General features: G+C 42.2%; 1 protein-coding gene across 3 annotated transcripts in view; it reads right to left on the bottom strand.

The window, feature by feature from the left end:
• Positions 1–21,145, bottom strand: part of LOC124995398 (disco-interacting protein 2 homolog C-like) — a 60,113-nt gene that overhangs the window by 17,949 nt on the left and 21,019 nt on the right. For 2 of the 3 annotated variants that reach the window (XM_047567697.1, XM_047567698.1), the window contains 20 exons: positions 19,878–20,168; positions 19,620–19,742; positions 18,367–18,513; positions 17,837–17,956; positions 15,993–16,190; positions 14,855–14,946; positions 13,352–13,462; positions 12,377–12,500; positions 11,612–11,721; positions 9,467–9,569; positions 9,310–9,374; positions 8,198–8,291; positions 7,966–8,085; positions 7,494–7,608; positions 7,123–7,262; positions 3,871–4,007; positions 2,583–2,791; positions 1,925–2,039; positions 1,578–1,779; positions 121–221 (listed from right to left, as the gene is read on the bottom strand). In XM_047567697.1, coding sequence (XP_047423653.1) covers positions 121–221; positions 1,578–1,779; positions 1,925–2,039; positions 2,583–2,791; positions 3,871–4,007; positions 7,123–7,262; positions 7,494–7,608; positions 7,966–8,085; positions 8,198–8,291; positions 9,310–9,374; positions 9,467–9,569; positions 11,612–11,721; positions 12,377–12,500; positions 13,352–13,462; positions 14,855–14,946; positions 15,993–16,190; positions 17,837–17,956; positions 18,367–18,513; positions 19,620–19,742; positions 19,878–20,168 — 2,717 coding nt within the window. The remainder of the gene's footprint in view (positions 1–120; positions 222–1,577; positions 1,780–1,924; positions 2,040–2,582; positions 2,792–3,870; positions 4,008–7,122; positions 7,263–7,493; positions 7,609–7,965; positions 8,086–8,197; positions 8,292–9,309; positions 9,375–9,466; positions 9,570–11,611; positions 11,722–12,376; positions 12,501–13,351; positions 13,463–14,854; positions 14,947–15,992; positions 16,191–17,836; positions 17,957–18,366; positions 18,514–19,619; positions 19,743–19,877; positions 20,169–21,145) is intronic. The other variant, XM_047567699.1, reaches the window with a different exon arrangement.

The raw sequence follows: 21,145 nt of genomic DNA, 5'->3' as shown, positions 1-21,145 counted from the left end.
GGATTTTAAACTTTTCGTATTTCAACACGGCGCCGAGCTTTGAGTCCTGTTGTTGCCCTGATTTCTTCCGGGCTTGACCGGTGAACATGAAGTTACTTAAAGTGTTTCTGTGCGTCTCACCTGATCGTTGTCGTCGGTCTGTCCCAGGTCTCTGCCGCTGGCCTGAGCGATCCTCTTCCCTGACACCAGATTCCCCACCATCACAGAGGCAGGACCGATCTCTGCAACCAGGATCAGGATCAGAATCAGGATCAGAAACAGGATCAGGATCAGGATCAGAATCAGAATCAAAATCAGAATCAGAATCAGAATCAGGATCAGGATCAGGATCAGAATCAGGATCAGAATCAGAATCGGAATCGGAATCAGGATCGGAATCGGAATCAGGATCAGAATCAGGATCAGAAACAGGATCAGAATCAGAATCAGGATCAGGATCAGATCGAATCAGGTAATCGGATCGAACAGGATCAGATCAGGACGATCAAGAATCAGGATCAGGATCAGGATCAGAATCAGAATCAGGATCGGAAACAGGATCAGGATCAGGATCAGGAACAGGAACAGGATCAGGAACAGGAACAGGATCAGGATCAGAATCAGGATCAGGATCAGGATCAGGATCGGAATCGGAATCAGGATCGGAATCGGAATCAGGATCAGAATCAGGATCAGAAACAGGATCAGGATCAGAATCAGGATCAGGATCAGGATCAGGATCAGAATCAGAATCAGGATCAGGATCAGGATCAGAACCAGGATCAGGATCAGGATCAGAATCAGGATCAGGATCAGAAACAGGATCAGAATCAGGATCAGGATCAGGATCAGAATCAGAATAAGAATCAGGAACAGGATCAGGATCAGGATCAGGATCTGCTTTTGCTTACTTGTTGATATAGAAATAAATTGTGTGCTCTATTTTTATTTTATTTTAATTATTCATTTTTTTTAGGTGCAACTTTTATGTTATGAATGAGGTAAGATAACAACAATAATAATAATAATAATAATAACAATAACAATAACAATAACATAATAATAATGATATAATTGAATTAAATCAATTAATTTATTAAAAATAATATAATTTTGTAAATTAAGGGTCGATGCTGCTCGACCTGAGAATAATTAAAAAACAATTATTAAAAAAAAAAACTGATTAAAGAAACAAAAGGTGAACGGTTTCTAAACCTCATTATAATTATTTAAATTATTTTAATAATAAAATGATGCAAAACATAAAAGTCACTGAAACCTCTGATAATTAAAATAAAATAAAGAAGTGGAGCTCAAATTTATTCCAACAAGGAAACAGCAGCAAATAAATAAATTAAAATTAATAAATTATTTTCATTACAGAGCATTTTTCTGGATTCATCGACTTATTATTTGACATATGTATTAAATTATATTACTTTTAAACCCACTGCTCGACGTGAGAGGAGAATAATAATTATATAACAATAATAAAAATAACAACAATAGTAATAATAATAATAATAATAATATAATTATATTTGTTGCAGCAGGTTTAGATGTTCAGCTCATAATCCTGAGCTTTGACCGTCTCCTACCTGGCTGTTTCTGCCGTGGTTTGGGCAGGTTGGTGACGCAGGTGTGGGGGCACATGAGGACGTTGCAGGGGTGCAGCCCCCCCTCCAGGTACAGCTGCTTGATCTCCGACAGGTGGATGCCCCCCAGAGGAGTCTTGGGGAGCGTGTTGGCCGGGACCAGAGCCAGACAGAAGACACCCACCCCGTGGATGCTGTCTATGGCCTGAGAGACAGAGAGAGGACAGAGACGCCGTCAGATGATGTTTCATGTTATTCATGCTGCTGTACTTTTTCTACAGGGACGTGTTTATTAGTGTTTGCGTGTTAAACCTGTCACTGTCTCGGTTAATGTGAGAATATGTGAGAACCTGCAGGACGCGGCTCATCCACTGGAAGCTGTCCTCCTCCGTGGAGTCTGGTCTCTGCTCCGCCACCACCACGATCCTCTCGTCCCTCAGCACAGTCACGGAGAAAACCGCTATCCTGCAGAGACAGACGGACGGACGGAGACACGAGTCAGAGTCCACCTTCTAAAAGCCGCTGAAGCTGAATTAAGTCCAATAATTCGTCTTTTTCACGTGCATGTAAACGTGCTGAATGAGAGCACAAATAAGAAGATTTCACAAATAAGTAAATTAAATAAAAAAATGATGAAAGTACTGAGTGATCAAGCAGATGGCGCCTCAGCGAAGGAACTAATAAACCTAGAGAAACAGTCAGGAACAATAAAAAAAAAAAAAAAAGGATTCTGTGAGTTCAGAGTCTCTTTAAATAGCTCCAGAAAACGTCATCACAGCCTGTCAGATGAAAGATGAACGTCCTCCTCGGTGGCCACGGACACAATTAAACTTCACTCTATTACAGTTTCTGGATTCATCCACTATTGCTCTACTTTATTAGATTTATTATGTACCAGGATATTGCCCATTTATCAGCGCGACAGCTTCAGGAGATCTGGCAGCGTCTCAGCTGCAGCGGCCGTAGTTTCAGTTCCGAGTGTGACTTTAAAAAAAAAAAAACACTCACCTGCCCCTGTAGACGAACTTCATCGGCTCCACCGCCAGCGCCGTGGCCACGATGTCGTCGGCGTTGTGCCTCCGCCCGCTCACCATGATGAGGCCGTCCATCTTCCCCGTGATGAAGACGAGGCCCCCGGGCCCGACGAAGCCCAGCAGGCCGGTCCGCACGAAGGCGTACTCGCTGATCAGCCCCCCGCTGGCGCTCACCGGGTAGACCTGCAGCAAAAAAAAAAAAGAAAAACACTGAGGGACGGATCAGACGTCGCCGTGGCAACAAGCCGGGACTAGAGCTGGAGTCAGACATCGGGGTATTTTTAACTTTGGACTTTTGTGTCGATAATGTCACGCTGCTGGATCTGATGGTGTAGTCGGCTACACGGAGGCCTCCGCTCATCATCTCATTTATTTATTTATAATAAATAAAATAAAATAATCTCTTCAATGTGGCTTTTATGTCATAGTCTAATAGTTATTTTATTCTATTGTACAGTTTTATATTCTATTTTATTTATTCTCTTTGACTGTTTCTATATTTTATTCTATATTTTTACTTCATTTTGTTTTTTTCTTTCTATTTTTTTACTCTTTATTATGTTCAATTATTGCATCTACTCAATTATTTCCCATCTTAAGCAGGAATTATGTGCAACTGTACCTTAAAATAAAGTGATAAATGTGTAGGTGTAAAGGTCGCTACCAGAATATTCTCTGAAAACATTGTAAAGACATTAAATTTACCAGGAAGCTCTTTGTGAATTTGCTGAAAGACAAACAAACAACATGCAGCAGTGATTCAGAAAATTTGACAAACAAAATGACCAGATCAGAAGAAAGAAGAAGAAATAAATCAATTATTTCTCCGTTTTAGCTTCTGAAGCGTAACTCTTGCTGAGTTCTTTGAATCTTTTCGTCTTGGTCTGTTATTCAGACGAATCAAGACGTATATAACTTACAAATAACCAGCAGATGAAGAGACTCTGAAAACAAGAGTCGGCTGGAAACCTTGTCAGAACGCATCTGTGAGAGATCATTACGTCCGACTTCTCTTTCTGTCTGACACGGACGAGGTTACAAACAAATATGAAGCGGCGCTGACATCCCCAGAGGTAGAGGACTGTTCTAGCGAGCGTTCGCTGACATTCGTTATGTCGGATACTTGACAGGGAGGCTACAGTGTGTGTGTGCGCCGACATGCAGCGGCCGTGGCATTAACTGGCAATTACTGTAAAACTATATATATATATATATAAAGAGTCGGGGTTTGAGACAGATGATTGTACGGACACGGCTCTCACCTCGAACGTGTTCTTGGTCATGCCCGTCAGGCCGTAGTACGACATGCCGGTGGCGATGGAGCAGACGCAGAGTTCACCGATCTCATCCGTCTGACAGAGCTGAGGGACGCCGTCCGGCTTCACCACGCACACCAGGCCTGAGTGGGCGACGGGCAAACAACAACACACACACACACACACACACACAGTTTGTTTTATATCAGCACCTGTTTAACAAAATAAAACCACATCAGAGCTTTAAGAGAACACGGAACAACCAGAACCGACGCTAAAATGGTAAAAATGAACATATTTTAAACATGATATCGAAATAAAGCGTCGTCAAAATCAGCTGCTTCTGAATATTTTCTTATCGTTTTATGATAATAAACCGAATATGTTTAAAGAGGCTTCAGGGCATAAATAATTAATTGAATCAGCTTTATTCACCAGGTTCATATGTAACACACAACAAGGAATCTGTTCTCAGCAAAGTAAATTTAGATGCTGTTAATGGACAGTTTGGAGCTCATTCATGGTCTTGGTCTCTTTTGAAAGACTCTGAAGTTTCTACACAAAAGTCAGAATCACTCTAATTGGTTTTGTTGTTGAGGAATCAAAGTTCTCACACAGTTAAAACTAAGAAGTTGTTGGGTTTGTCTGATTTTTTTTTTGTTTGTTCTCTGAAGCCTTAAGAGAAAACTGAGGACAGATCTCATCTGGAAAACACAAGACTATCAGAGACTAAACTCTTACCTACTTCCAGTTCAAATTGCATATAAAAATGACCAAAACTGAGTTTATTTTACCCTTTTTTTCTAAGTGTATAACCAGGCGTTTCCCAACTGTGCCATTTGGACACATTGTGAATAAAAAGGCCAGAACATTTGCTTCAACGTTCAGTCATAATTTTGGCTCCAGTGAAAGGTGACACTCAGGGAAGTTGTATTTTAGTTAGTTAGTGAAGTAAACATGCTCATTTTTTATTTTTTTTGAACAAAATGTGTTGGTTGAATCCTATAACGACTTATATCAGTGAAATCAGAATCAGAATCAACAGAACTCGCGCACAGAGATCCAAACATTTTTTACAGTTTTTAACACGTTCTCTAACCACTAGTCCCAAACTCACATCCATTATTTAACGGCTTTCATTTATCTGCATCCACATCCAAATGGGAGGAAAGAAATCGTTTTTCGTTAATAACTTAAAATAAAAAGTGCCTGTTTGGTGTCAGATATATAGATTTTTAATATTAGAAACATTCAAACAAGCAGAACAAACGACGTATAATGTCCTGAAAGCTTTTTATGTTGCGTATCACTCTGTTCAAAGATTAGGACAAATCACACTGTGCTGAAAACTCTCCCGTCTTCTTTGTGTTTCTCCCTCAAAGCTTTTAGAAAACATAAAGAAGGAAACACTCGGCCTGTTCAGTCATGAATAGAGACGGAGGAGGGAGGAGGGAGGAAAGGAGGGAGGGAGCTACTAAAACGAGACAGTAATGAAAACCAGAGGCGGCTCATTCACACGCCCTTAAAACTAATTTTACGATTTAATGGACTTAATGGAGGTTTTGCCATTCGGTGCATGACGCAACCGAAGCCCTGATAGTTTAACTTCTCAGAGAGAGAACGGGTATAATTACACAGCACCACGTAAATAACTCCTGAATCCGCCTCCACCTTTGAACATCACTTATGTCACAACGATAACTCAACATGGAGGAAACACAACGTCTGAGTTAACGTGTTTCTGTGTGAAGTTTATTCTCTTCGGGGGCTCGTCCTCTTCAGCCCTGGGGCCTGATGGAGCCGCTTACCGGCTGGATGAGAGAGCAGCAGATGTACCCAGGTTTCTCTGGAAGCTGGTGAACGTAGGATGGAAGAAACAGGTTATTCCCGAGGATTTTTAACTCCCAAAGAGAGGGATTCTTCAGAGATGAATCGGTTCAGACCGATCAGTCTGTTTAATGTTGAGGGGAAGGTTTTCTCCACTGTGGTGGCTCAGAGGTTGTTCAGCTACGTGGAGAAAAATGGACTGATTGATTGAAATATCCGGCTTTTCTGGACGTTTAGACCTCACCAGCAGGATTTAGCACCAAATTCATGTTGTATTTCTAGACCTGCATCAGTACCTCACAGTCAAGGCTTTTGAGGTAGTATAAACCTCTAATGATATGTGGCAGACTGCCTATCGCCGTTAGCTAGGCTAGTTAGCTGGTGTCTTCTTGTTGGGTGCTAGCTGGTAGCTAACTGCTAGCCTGCTGGTCACATTTCAGTTTCCTGGGATCTTGGCACATCTTTAAGGTCCTTTTCTGGTTTCCACCATCTCCTCAGGAATATATTTTTGCTCTTCAGCTCCTAAACGCTCTATAATGCTCCTCTTTTGCCTTTAATGTTCACTTCACTCCACCAAGAACCGAGGCTCTTAAGAGAACTGTGACGCAGAGCAGTGACAAACTGGAATTACCGACCAACACATGTAGCTGAGACTGAAAATAAACGGAGGTGGATGAACGGAGCGCTCGGTCTAATCCTAATGAAATGATGATGAAGGAATGGAGTTTATTTTGTAATATTGTTTAGTATTTTAATTTAACAGTATTATGTTTAGATTTCACTGTCACGTGTGAGTGTTTGGGCTCCAGGAAGAACAGTCTTCACCATGGTGAGGACTAATAGGGATCCATTAGAGACTTTATCCCCAGACACATTTTCCTGCAGCGAAACAAGTGACGTCTGTGAGAGCAGAGACAGGACGGCAAAAAAAAAAAGGAGCAATTCACTATAAATCTCTGTCAAAACGACAAGAGTAGCGTCACCTGATGTAGTCACTCCTTAAAAAAAAATATATATGTATATATATATTATAGCTGATGTTGAATAAATGTCAAAAAACGTGGTTCAGTTCCTGAAAAAAAACTTCTTGTTGACAAAGTGTCCTCTCATAAATAGTTTTATATCACAGTCTCATGTGTGATGAGCTCAAACCAAAATATTGGTGCATTTTTATATTAAACCTTTAAGGCGACAGCGTTAATATAAACACTTTTAATGACGATGTCGATTCACACTGGATTAGTTTTATCAGAGAACCTCTGTGTTACGAGAATTATAGTTCAGGTAATTTGCAGTGTAATTTTTACTTTACAAATCACAGGATTAAGATCATTACAAATTACACTGTGATAAATCTCAGGTTCATTTAACTTTTAAACTTAAGTTGAAAGCTAGCTTAAATAAACCACACAAAACACACTCAAACCGTACCTCCTGGTGTGACTGTGCCCACGTCCTGGACGGTGAGAACCGACAGACGTTCCTCCGTGTCCACCCGGACGACTCCGTAGCTCAGACCCTGCATGGACAGGACGCCTCGACCCGGCGGCTGGCTGCTGTCCTCCACCGGCCTGAGCACAGAAAAACACTCAACCAGGGCTCCTGAACGTAGCATTAGAGCGTTGTCCTGTTCCCGTCCTATCATCGCTCTCACCTTCTTGTAATTTATCCCGTGTGCAGTTAGTTACCTGCATGTGTGCCTTTGGTTTTAGCTTGTGTCTTGGATTTTACCTGCACAGTTTGTATTGCGTGTCCAGGTAAACTCGCTCAGCAGGTTAAAGTGTGCGTGAATCTGTTCGTACCTCCTGATGGCCACAGTCAGGGCTTCAGGGGAGCTGGCGCAGGGGCAGATGACGTCGGCTCTCAGTCCTTTGGTCTGAAAGACGTTGAGGAAGGCGTCGCAGGAGGAAATGGACCCTGACGGACAAAAAAAAACGTAACATCAGGCGCCGCGTTCACACAAACGCGTGCACAGGAATCAGGTTTTAGTTTAGGCTAATGAGTTAAAAACCAGAAAGCGCCAGTCTGGACGAGACCATTCTGTCACCTCTTTGTTTCTCTCTGCCGCGTCTCAGTCTCGTTTCCACTCCAGTTAAGCTGAAAACCATTTATCGCGCCAAATATGCGTAGTCGGGACGCCTCCTGCTCTATTCCTGTAAAGTGACCTACTTTCCCGACGTCCCAGGAGACTTTATCCATTTTCTGTTTCAAAATACACCTCACAAACCCCACCCCCCCTCCCTCCCCAGCCCACCGTCAGTGAAGGGACCTTACAGGGGTTTGAGCCGTCGGCCACCAGCAGCATCCTCAGCGAGCTCAGGTTTATGTCCTTCTGGTCTTTGTGGGCCACCAGAGCCCAGTGCATGTCTCTGGACTTGACGCACGCCACCTTGGCTGCAGATCCGAAAGGAACGGAGACAAAGAGAATTAGCATCGAGTGCGTTTGACGGACAGGTGAATGGAGCGTATTGACTGGGCTGAGTGGCAGAGGGAGAGTGCGTCTGACCTTTGTACTGGCAGACCTTCTGGATCCACGACAGAGGGTTGACCTTCATCAGCGAGTACGGCACGCTGATCACGTGCATCATGTTCATCACGCTCTGCACACACAGATGCACAACTCGTTAAGCGACCGCACGTCCGTTACAATTCTCGCATGTCAATGAAAGCGATCGCCTACCAGACGCTACATTTAATTTAAGACCCGAAACAAGAACCAGTGTTAAACAACAGTGTGTTTCTGTTTCGAGGTGTCAACCTGTGGAATAGTTGAAATGAAATGACAATGTGTAATTAAATTTCCTCATTCAAAAACATGTTTAAAACCAAATTATGACAAAAATATAGTGATAAGTTACAAAAAAATATATAAAAAACTATAAATATAATAACAAATAAACATAGATAAATAAATAAATACATAAATTATATAAAAAAGAATAAAAATAAACAGATACATAACTAGATAAATAAATAAATTATAAAAAATAATAATAAAAAGAAAAAGATAAATACATAGATAACAAGGAATAAAAGGAATATAAATAAATAAAAGGAAACAGATAAATAGATAGAAGAATTATAAAAAAATACATAATAATAAAAAGAAATAGATAGATAAATAAATAAATTATAAAAAATAATAATAAAATAAAAAGATAAATACATAGATAAATTATAGAGGAAAAATAATAAAAGGAAACAGATAAATAGATACATGAATTATAAAAAAATACATAATACTAAAAAGAAATAGATAAATAAATAATAATAAACAAAAGAAAGTAAAAAGTTTAAATAAGTAAAAATAAGTTTGGATTTTGGAAGATGAAAGCTGAATGTTTTCTGTTTTTAAAGGCCTAAGATTTAAAGCAGATGTATATTGTGTACTCTAAGAGCTGCCTTGCTATGGATGTTTTGTTTTTGTTTGTAACAAATGTAGGAATAATAAGCATGAGCTTCAGCCTGTTTCGATTAGCTTCATCCCTCATTGTATTTCGTGTACGTTGAAAGAATTGATCTGGAACTTTATCGGTTTTGATTTTGCTTTCGCTGAGAGGGTGAAAACAAAAGGAAACCAGGGCCGAGACCTTTGACCTCCGCCCTCTGACCTCTCACCGTCAGGATGCCGTGCCACAGTCCCACGTCCTTCTTGAAGTCCAGCACGTTCACTATGGTCTCCGCTGTGAGTGGACAAAGAGAAGGAGGGTTCAAGCGAGGCAGCTGCAGCCCGGAGACGTTTCTGGGAGCTCTGGGTTTGTGTGTGTTTGCCTACCCTCGGTGTAGCTGCAGGACTGGGTGAGAGCCTGGCAGTGTGTGAGCAGAGCGATCCTCGTCACCGTGACTCCCAGCACGCTGCCGTCCTTACAGGTTTTATACTGAGAGCAAAAACAACAGACAGGGAGCGACAGGGAAGATTTCAGCGGGATTCATTTGCAGGCTATTGGTGATTCAGATATGGAAATAGAAATAAATCCCATTCTGACCATAAGTTTGATATCTTCCTGTATATTTGCAGATTAAACTAAATGGTGAATTTGAGTATTTTAACTTTAAGATAAGAGCGTGGTCATTGCTTTCTGAATGATAGATATAAAGTCATAGCCAGTAGTAGCCTAGAGACTCTGGGGAAAATAACAATTAAATAATTCTAAACATCGAAATGTAAAATAAATCCACCTTCAAAGCGAATTCATTAACACGTTGAATTGTGTTAATAGTTTGAAAATCCTCACTGAATCCATAATCGGGCTGAATCACACGCTGGACGAGAAACTTCACAGATATTTTTCTGTCTAATCTGAAACGCGACCACGCTACAGGACTGAGAATAGTAGCACAACGCGGGATGTTACTCAAAATGACAGCGAGGGTTTTAGGAAGCACTGAGCCTGAACATGAGACGGATGTAAGAGAGAAACAACCAGGTGTAAGTCTGTGGATGGAGGATCATTCCAACACTTCAGATGCTCCTTTGAGCCCTCTGCCATCAGATCGGAAAGCTCTGATCTCACAGAGCCAATATGTAGTTTATTTTTTATCGTCATTTTATCTGTAACTTTTGTCACTTTGTTCTTGTATAATGGTTATTTTGTTTATTTGGTCACTAGTTTTCTTGGCTTGTGCTGCTGTAGCCTTTGCTAATAAAGATCAATAAAGTATTATCGCATCTTATCTCATGCCATCGTGTCGTGTCGTGTCGTATCGTATCACATCCCATCGCATCGCATTGTATCTCATCATATCGCATCGTATTGTATCGTATCGTATCTCATCATATCGCATCGTATCGTATCGTATCTCATCGTATCGTATCTCATCATATCGTATCGGATCGTATCTCATCGTATCGTAACGTATCTCATCGCATCGTATTGTATCGTATCTCATCGCATCGTATCGTATCGTATCGTATCTCATCATATCGCATCGTATTGTATCGTATCTCATCGCATCGTATCGTATCTCATCATATCGCATCGTATTGTATCGTATCTCATCATATCGTATCGTATCTCATCGTATCGTATCTCATCACATCATATTGTATCGTATCTCATCATATTGTATCTCATCATATCGTATCGGATCGTATCTCATCGTATCGTAACGTATCTCATCGTATCTCATCCCATCGCATTGTATCGTATCGTATCTCATCATATCGTATCGGATCGTATCGTAACGTATCTCATTGCATCGTATTGTATCGTATCTCATCGCATCGTATCGTATCGTATCGTATCGTATCGTATCGTATCTCATCATATCGCATCGTATTGAATCGTATCTCATCGTATCGTATCGTATCGTATCTCATCGTATCGTATCTCATCACATCATATTGTATCGTATCTCATCATATCGTATCTCATCATATCGTATCGGATCATATCTCATCGTATCATATCGTATCGTAACGTATCTCATCGTATCGTATCGTATGTCATCACATCAGATCATATCGTATTGTATCTCATCGTATCGTAACGTATCTCATCGTATCTCATCCCATCGCATTGTATCGTATCGTATCTCATCTCATCGCATCGTATCGTATCTCATCTCATCGCATTGTATCGTATCGTATCTCATCGCATCGCTTCGTATCGTATCTCATCACATCAGATCGTAACGTATCTCATCGTATCGTATCGTATCGTATCTCATCGTATCGTATCTCATCACATCGTATATCGTATGGATCCAGTCAGTCTGCCTCGTTCTGTAACAACAACTAGTCGGTGCTGTGTCTTTTTTTGTCAGTCGGGTTGTTTCTACTTCCTACTTCACTGGATCCTGAGACTTGTTGCCCGGAGATTGTTGAACACATGGCACTTTCCGTGTTTAATACCACCTATGAGTTCAAGCTGAAGTCCACAACAAAGACACACCGTCCCTGTGTGAGTCTGTGCGTTACCTCTATGTAAGCAGTGTCGTTGTTTGCATCCTTGATGTGAGGGAACCAGTCTCTGGGAGGTTTGGAAAGGTGCTTCGACTCCGTTACGAACCACAGCAGCTTGGGCCAACCTGCAGGGACAGTGACAGAGAGAAGTTAACTAATTCCTTTTAAAAAACATTTCACACAACTAATATGAGAAAACAGAAGGAGCTGCAACAGGGAATAATTATGATTCTCTGTGATTTCTTTTCATTAACGACATAACAACTTAGCACGTTCATTTAGGCCTTCTCTGATGATTTCAATAAAAGACAAAATAAATAGTTTAGTACCAAGTAGATGTCTAGTCTGACACTGATACTTATACAGTTTCTGCAGGTTTGAACAAGTAAAAGTTTTACAAGTGACTTTTTAAGACCTCTGTGGGTTATTTTTTCCCGTTTTTAAATGGGGCGTTTTTAACATGGGGTGTGTAATTTAAGACCTACAATGCAAAATACGCTCATATTTAAGACTTTTTAAGGTCTTAAATTGGGATTATCACACTTTTTAAGACTCCCTGTTATGAAATGTTTTGAGGATTTGCTGATGAATCGTCCCACTTTTCTAGAAAGATCTAGATAAAATAAAATAAATAGCTGCAGCATTTGGTGGAACATACTGAAAGAAAACCCCCTCCCTTCTGCCACTACTGCTCTAGTTTTTAGTTCCCAGGAAGCGCTGTCCTCCCCCCACATTGGGATCCTTTACAATCCAGCTGTGATTGATGATTTTCAGCGTCACCTTTGAACTGTGGGATCTCTCCTGTTGCGCTCTTGGGGAGACCCTTGTGGCAGGCGTCGCTGGTCAGCGCCACGGTAACGCCACAGCTGCCCAACAGGAACCCAATCTGCTGGCTGCCTGCATCCTATTGGAAAATATCAAAAATAATAATGTGTAAAATAAATAAATAAATAAATAAAGCTTTGAATCAATGAACTTAAATCGAAATGATTTGACATGGCTCACTAAATACTGTTTCGTTCATGGAAAAACCTGCAGAAACGTTATGCAAACACACACGTAGTAATGCAGCACTTGCAGGCTTCGCTGTGAGACAGAAGTGAAGCTCGCTGCACTGCTGCTGCACCGTTCCTCCGACCGAAACTAAAATTTTATGGAAAATCCTGCAGCACAGATGTAGGATGGGGGAAGGGGGTTCAAGGGAGGCTACCAACACGCTGCAAAAAGGCATTTTCTGCTGCAGCGAGTAATCACCGTGTAACCATGCCAACTCTTCACCGGCCGATATGCTGCAAAGACGAGCAGCTACGACTCCCAGAGGGTCCACAATGAGACAAAAGGCATTGTACTAAAACACAACTGAAATAAAAAAAGGATCCAGAAGCCTTTCCTGAGTACATCATTTAGAAATTGTAGGTCCCTGGAGGCAACAAGGATCAACAGTTGCATCCTAAGTGATGACAGTCGGACATCTTGCTTCATTCACGTCACATCTTTTCTGTTTCCTTCTCTTGAAAATACGTCTCGAAAATGAAGATCCTGAACATTTCTTTTCAGTCAGGGCTGAAATGAATCACAGCTGGAGACTGTGGCCCCAGATATGCTAAACCAAACCAGCCGTACTGTAGGAAAAAATAATAATAAATCACCTGCCTTCCCATAGAGAAACAAACCCTGTGGAACAGTTTTAATTTAAAGTTAAAGCAAAGGGCCATTTTCTTTTTTTTTAAGTGAAAAACCTGTTTCACGACGTACCTTGCGACTTAGCGGCACCTCTATGGGAACAGGAACCACCTCAGCCAGCAGGCAGCCGTAGAAGGCCACCATGAAGGCCACTGGGTCGTTGTTTGGAAACACCAATGCCACCTGGACGAAGGAAAGGAGACGGGAGACACGTTCAGAGATGACTGAAACCCCGAATCATTCAGTTTCTAAAGCGATCAGAGCGAGTTAAGACGAACGCCTCTTTCACCCTCGGCTCAACCTGCAGCGCTGGGAAAGTATGGGAGCAGCAACGTCGCAGGTGGAATTCAGAAACAGCAGAGGTGGATAAAGAAAATGGTCGTTTTAAGTCAACTTTAGGTTCATCTACATTTAGTTTTATTCTGAAATGCGTCCAGCCTGTTGTTTGAGCATGAAGCTAATCCAGACATCGCTATGGACAGCTGACAGAAGCAGATCAGCATATACTGAACTTTACGCCTGCTGATCTGCTTCTACCCTTCGACAGATGGGTTCCTCCATATGAACTGGTTCTGCTCAAGGTTTCTTCCTGTTAAAAGAGTTTTTCTTTGCACTGTCGCCCTCAGGCTGCTCTGGAGGTTGCAGGCCGGTTTTTGTGAAGCGTCTTGAGACAATGTGTATTGTTATTGTTGGTGCTATATAAATAAAACTGAATTGAACTGAATTGTGTCATTTGGAGAATATTCTGGATGGTATCTTAGAGGTAAATTTAACACAGATAAAAGATCCCTCTAACACTCTGCTGGGTGGTAGATGGGAGCAGCAGTAGCTTTTTGAACCAATGGTGCATGAAATATATCATTTTCTTCTGATTTCATTAAAAGAAATTCAGACGAACCCAAAATCTTATTTTTTAACTGTGTGGCAACTTTGATTACTCAAAAACAAAACCACTTAGAGTGATTCTGACTTTTGTGATAGAAACTTCAGAGTCTTGGCTTTAAAAAGAGACCAAGATCATGCAAGAGCTCCAAAATGTTCATGAACAGCATTCAATGTACTTTGTGTCCTAAATAGGTGGTTTTTTTTTTGTTTTGTTTTTTTGCATCGTTTGACAGATCAACCAATGACGCAGATAACTTCATATGCAAGATATAAGAGAACATTTACAAGATCTACCAATGGGTTTAACTAGGTTTTTGTTAGCTGTGTTTGGGGAAATACCCCCATTTCATCCAATATAAATCCAGAAGATTAGAAGATTAGTTTATCTCAGCGTAAAGGCTGAGATAAAGGGGGAAGCACTTTGGTTTCTGGACAGATTATAAAGGGGTGGACTAATAAACCTCGAAGGCTCTGTTTTCACGTCCTTAAACTCTCTGTGCTAAGCTAAGCTAACAAGCCGAACAAGAAAAATTTGGACAAGAAAGTAGAAGTTGGTTCCCGAACATTAAAAGTTAATAATGAGCTGATTCATTGCAGACAGCTGGACCGCGCAGAACCAACAAAACTGCTGCAGCGCACGAAACAAAGAGGAAAACAAAGAACGGGAGATGATAAAGAAGAGTGACTCACTCGATCGCCTGGTCGCACCATGGGCTCCTGCTTGCTGCCCAGTTTGTGGAGGATGTTGTAGGCGAGCTTGATGCTGCGAGACCACAGCTTCCCTGCAGGGAGCAGGACACAGAAAACGATGGCGTTACTGAGAGAGAGCGAGAGATAAAGAGCATACGCAGGATGTGAGCGTGGATTTCTATTTTAGGGACCAAAAGTCGAGGAAAAAAAAAAGGAAAAAAGCTGAAAGGAGGTGAAGGGGACGGCGTTTAAGAGATTTCAGCCATCGGGAGAAGTCGTCGTTCATGTCTGGATTAAGCTTAAAAGACAGTTGTGTCTAATTTTATTTTTATTTCACCTTTATTTAACCAGATATGAGATTAAGACCTTTTTCACAAGGGAGACCTGACCAAGAAAGGCAACAGATAACACACAAATAACAATGATCACGAAATAAACATTGAAACAGAAATGCAAACTGCTCAGCAGATACAATGCAGGAGTGATGACTCCAGTAACAATTTAAAAACACAGGCGCTGCTGTTGTCGGCCTTTTAGAATATAGCAAAACACGTTGAGAAGTTAGGTGCAAAATGCCATTACATCTTAAGGCCTAATGGTTTTTAATTCCCTGAAGAAAAGAGCATAAATACCCAAGAGCCAACCCAAGAAGAGTCTTATAGATCAGAGTCACCCAGTGTGTAAATCATCTTACAGTCAAAGGCTGAAGACAGCTGGTTGACACACACATATGCACAACATCGGTACAATCAAGAATGAGAATAAAAGTAGCTGAACCAGAGACCAGCTCCAGAGCTTTACCATGGACACTTTTAATTAAGAGGATATTCTCCAGGAGAGCTGAGGAATGTGAAAAAGAAACGTTGGTGTACAGGTGCACAGGAAGAAGGAAACACTGATGTGAAGAGAAGGGGAGGCTACGTTCCTGCGCACTGTTAGCTTTATTGAAAACATAACGTCCAGGCATGAAGATTCAAATTCAGGCTTCCTGATGGAAACCAAGCATTTTCTTTGGCGTGATGTTATTTTCCTGTGCATCTGTGTTCCATCAGTGGATTCCTTTTTTATTAAAAATGCCCTCGTGTGTTTTACTATATGCAGACATGGAATAAAAGAATGAGGTCCGGCGCCTGGTTACCGTATGTGAGCACATAGAGGGGTTTCCCCGCCGTGTCCAGGCTGGTGAGGCAGGGGGCTTTGGGGGAGATGGTTCCCCAGCGTTGCAGTGCGGCCTCCAGGGACGGGGGCCAGTTGGTGACCACCCCCAGCGCCTCTCCCCTCACCGGCATCATCTCGGCTCCCTCTGGCCGTGGCTGATTGGGGTCTGGCTGTTGGACTGCGGGAAGAAGACACAAAATCGTGTGAACCTCTGCGGTGCGGACGTGAACACGCCACATGGAAACATTTGGCCAAAGAGAAAAAAAAAAACTGCTGTGGCCAAACTGTAATCACACGTAAATGCTCTAATTAATTAGGTGTACCTGCTATCGACGCAGATGAACTGCGCGAGGGGAAGGTGCAAAATCTGAAACTGGACAGCTGAGTCCGTTTAATATTTAGTTTAAGCAGCAATGAGTAAGTAAAGGTTTTACTTTGAGCTGGATCCAGGCTGGACTGGAGGTCAGTCCTAAGCTCACACCACAGATGTTACTTGTGAAGGGAGAATACTGACCGCCAGAAATGAAAAGACAAAGATAGATGCCACATCCAGATGGTGAGAGCTGAGCAAACAACAGTTACACGCAATGATATGCAAATATCTCTGGGCTTCATTTTTTTAATTTATTTTTTTTTAACTTGGAAAAGAAAAGACATTTGTGCACAAGGCATTTACTCCACGTGGATCCCTGGATAAGTCATAACTACATTTGCAGACATTTCCAGGTTTTTTCAGAGCAAAGTGAGAGCTCTGTCTATCGCGAAACCTTTGAGAGGCCTTTCGGGTGCCCAGTCACACCTTCCTGAACCCTTTAAGACCTAAACATCCACCCGCGGATAAAAAATTACCGTAACTCACCAATGGGACTGGGAACTGCCCAGCTGCCATTACGGTAATGATGACGCACCGGGGAGACCCAAGAAGAGAGAGTTGTTGGTTAAAACAGAATTAGTTCTACCTTTGAGATTTCACGAAGGTCTTCCAGACAAAAGCACGACTCTTGTTAGACTTAAATTGGCGTTAAATCAAAATGTACGATTTTCCGTTGATTTGGACCAAGAGGGTCATAGCTACTTTTGATGGGACACCTTTGGAAATGGTTTTCTGTAAGTATCTGAAGCCTTTATTAGCATTACACTAAAACCACTGGACACAGTTTATCATGCGTGTTTATTTCTAAGGCCTTTCTTCACAAACTACCTGTTTATCTAACAAGCTTGCTTATTTTTAAGCTTTTCAGTTACTCCACTCGTGGTCACAATCCATTGGTTCTTAATATCTCAAATGTTAGGACTGAGGTACGAAAAGTTGCCTTTGAGTATTTTGCACCAATCAAATGGAAAAATCTTTTGTCAGACCTCCAGCTTTTAATCAGTTCAAACATATTATCATGGTTTCCATGCACTCTGAGTGTACATGTACTTTTAAAAGCCTTCCAATCTTTGCTTTGCCTTTGCTTTATGTTTATGTTTATATTGTATTGTATATTGTACTGATGGATTGTTTGTAATCAGGGCGTCATTGGAAAAGAGAGCTTGCTCTTAATTGGCCCAGAGAAAAGAAACTGCCCAGTCTTCAGCCACGCTTTGAATTTTGTTGGTGAGTTACGGTAATTCAAAAAACTTTTAAACGTGTCGCCGTTAATGAAAACAAATCAAAGCGCGAGTTCAGACTCCAGCCGTCAGATTTGCTCAGCTCTCCTTGTGCTGCTGCTGCTGCTGCTGCTGCTGTGAAGTTGAATTAACCACATTGGAGGCCATTTCCTATATGAATCAATCACATCGATGAGATAACAACTAATCAGACAGAAAGAGTTTTCGAACCCTCGAGAAGCTCATCAAAGTCGTCGACAAAGAACTCGCGTAGAGGAGGCCTGCGAGGCTGCTTCAGCGTGTTGACGAGCTGCTGGATCTTCGCCGACACACGACTGCTGACTGGGACACCTTCAAAAGACCCCAGTGAGAAAGGAGAGTGGTGGCCTGAGCTGCATGCAACACAGTCCTGACGGTCTTATCAAGAACAATCCACACAAAGCTCTGTTATCAGGCCCTTCGCTAAGACTACAACTCTGAAGTCTGAGCAGAAAATCACTGAATACGAAACTCTCTGCTAAGATCACAGACTGTTTCCTACAATCGTCTTGTGAATCTGTGATTGCGAAGTAGTTGCGGGGTGAAAAAAACAAAAAAAAAAAAAAAAACAACCCCTGAACTACCGTCACATCTACAGAAACGGGATAATTGGCCATTTTCTCTACGGCCGTGGTCCAGTTTGAGCTCACTTCCCTGATTAAAGAGTTGCTATTTTTTACCGGAGGGGCGGCTTAAAGGTGTTCCAGGCCCGTGGCTCTTACCATCACCGGTCTCCATCCGCTCCGCGTTGCCGTACTTCTGCGTGTTCCTGGCGATCGTTCCCATGTTGGCCATGTGGTGGCGCTCGGTGTGGGAGTGGGACGAGTCCGACGAGTATCCCGTCACATCCGGGGGGGCCGAGTGGTTCTCTGCAGAGGAGGGAGGGAGACAGGAGGACGGACGGACGGACGGACGGACGGGCAGACGGAGAGCAGCGTTGAGTCATTCTTCACATTTACCACTGAGCTGTTTGTCTAGTGCCATGCTGACAGTCTCTACGGTCAATTAAACACGTTCCGATGGTCTTTCTGTTTCATTATTAATTTGGGTCACATCCCTGGAACAAGCAGCGAGGTCCAGCTGGACATCCAGTCAAAATAACACTTCCTGTCCATACTGATAGAAAAGGACACCGGGTTTAATATCGTTCAACCATTACTGGTCGTCGGTACGGCGAACCTTTTAAAATCTTTTGGGTCAAATGAGAAGTTAGGGTTAGCCCTAGGGTTAGGGTTAGCCCTAGGGTTAAGGTTAGCCCTAGGGTTAGCCCTAGGGTTAGGGTTAGCCCTAGGGTTAAGGTTAGCCCTAGGGTTAGGGTAAGCCCTAGGGTTAGGGTAAGCCCTAGGGTTAAGGTTAGCCCTAGGGTTAGCCCTAGGGTTAGGGTTAGCCCTAGGGTTAGGGTAAGCCCTAGGGTTAAGGTTAGCCCTAGGGTAGGTAGCCCTGTAGCCCTAGGGTAGGTAAGCTAGGTTAGCCCTAGGGTTAAGGTTAGCCCTAGAGTTAAGGTTAGCCCTAGGGTTAGGGTTAGCCCTAGGGTTAAGGTTAGCCCTAACATTTATCCATTTATTCTAGTTGTTGACCATGATTCCACTTATTTTATTCTACTTCTATCTGTTCTTATTGTATGTACTTGTGTATAATAATCCAAAGTGTCCAAACCAATTGCCCCTGGTGGGATTAATAAAGTTGTCTGAATCTGAAAGGACTAATTTCCTCATTAGGTAAAGCAGTAGTGGTAATAAATGGAGTGTCACATATAACAGTCCTGCACTCAATCTTTGTTTCAGTCATTCAACATCTTATTATCATTATCATTGTTATTAATATAAGCTGCCGTGAGCAGAACTCAAACTGTGTGCGGTGAGAAGAAAGCTGCATTCAGCAGAAACCGAAGCCTAAAATGAGGACACTTCTTCAGCTCTGGCTCAGCTTATTTCTTTCTTTTTTTTTTTTTTTCTTTCCCTGGCTGCACACCCACCATCAGACTCCAGAGGCGGCGGCCACAGCATGTCCGATCCAAACTCACAGGATCTCCGTAGAGATCCTCCGTTCTCCGCCACGCTCAGAGCTCCCTTCCTCTTCAGAGACAGGTGGCCGATACCTGGAGGCACAACGCACAGACGTCTTTTACACAACAGACTCGCAAAGTTACCGAGGAAGAATCAGGGTTTCATTTGGATGTCCGAGTACGATGCGTTGAGTTAGCGTTGTGATATTTGTGTTGTGTGAGTCTTACCGTGGTGAGGCTGTGACAGGTGGCTCTGCTGGTGGTGCGACTGGCCCAGGTGAGTGTGCGCCAGGTGTGCCAGGTGCGAGATGTGCGAGTGCGCCAGCGAGTCGGCCAGGCGCCCCGCGTTCCCGCTGCCTCCGCTCTGCGTGGACGAGGAGGAGGAGGAGGTGGAGCCCAGGTGGGCGGGGCCTAACTGGGCGGGGCGACTCATCCAGTGGTCCATCGCGGACATGTCGTCGCCCGGCCCCGCCTCCTCCTCCGAGCCCGACGACGAGTCTGAGCACAGTGGGGACAGGCCTAGTGAGGGTCAGTAGCCGGCATTATTCGTCAATGCAAAGATATGCACAACATTACAGAAACACAAATTTAAAAGCTTCATGCAGCAGGAACAACTCAACACTTCAGCGCTTATTAGCGTTCTTGAACGAGGTGAAGGTAAAGTGCTTTATTTGTCATTATACACATTGTAAAATGAGATTGCATGGTGGGACATTAGATCCATTAGATGGGTGCATATCATAACGTATTTAAACTTCTATGTCTTTAATGTCAACAGCAGCGCGGCCAGCTACCGTAATGATTGTAGTCTGCGCGCAACATTTTTTTTCCTCATTCATAAAACGCTAAAATCTGACTGCCCACAAAAATTGGGGACATTTGGTCACCCTAACTTAGAGATATTTCAATTTTGGTTTTGTGGAGGTTCTACAATATTTTACCTCCAGTTTCACATCTTGCATATCGTTAGCCTAATAGCTTAATTGCCTATGTCGTATTTGAACATTTTTGTTAAAACAAGAAAAAGCGCAACTTGTAGCTACACACTGGTATTTTATTGATATTGGAACAGTTAGTCAAAAAATGACTTAGACTGTTATGCTACTTATGCTAACGAAATGATTCAAGTTAGATTCATTTAGAGTAAAATGAGTAAAATGATTTCTGAAATGAAATACGGGAGCATTTACAGCTTAAAATAATGAAATGTTATCAAGATGAAATGAAGGAACAGGAACAATTACAGTTTCTTTCATAGACATATTTATTCATATTTTAAACTACTATGTCTGTAATGTCAATAGAAGTGCAACTGGCTACCGTAATAACTGTAGTCTGCAGGCAACATTTTTTTTTCTCATTCATAAAACGCTAAGATCTGGGACTGTCCCCAGAAATTAGGGACGTCTGGTCACTCTAATTTAGAAATATTTAAGTCTGGCTTCTGGTTTCAGAGATTTTTGGTAATTTCACAATATTCTACCTCTATTTTCACA

The sequence above is a fragment of the Mugil cephalus genome, chromosome 18 (assembly GCF_022458985.1).
Source record: "Mugil cephalus isolate CIBA_MC_2020 chromosome 18, CIBA_Mcephalus_1.1, whole genome shotgun sequence".
Taxonomy (NCBI): domain Eukaryota; kingdom Metazoa; phylum Chordata; class Actinopteri; order Mugiliformes; family Mugilidae; genus Mugil; species Mugil cephalus.
This window is presented reverse-complemented; position numbering and strand designations above follow the sequence as displayed.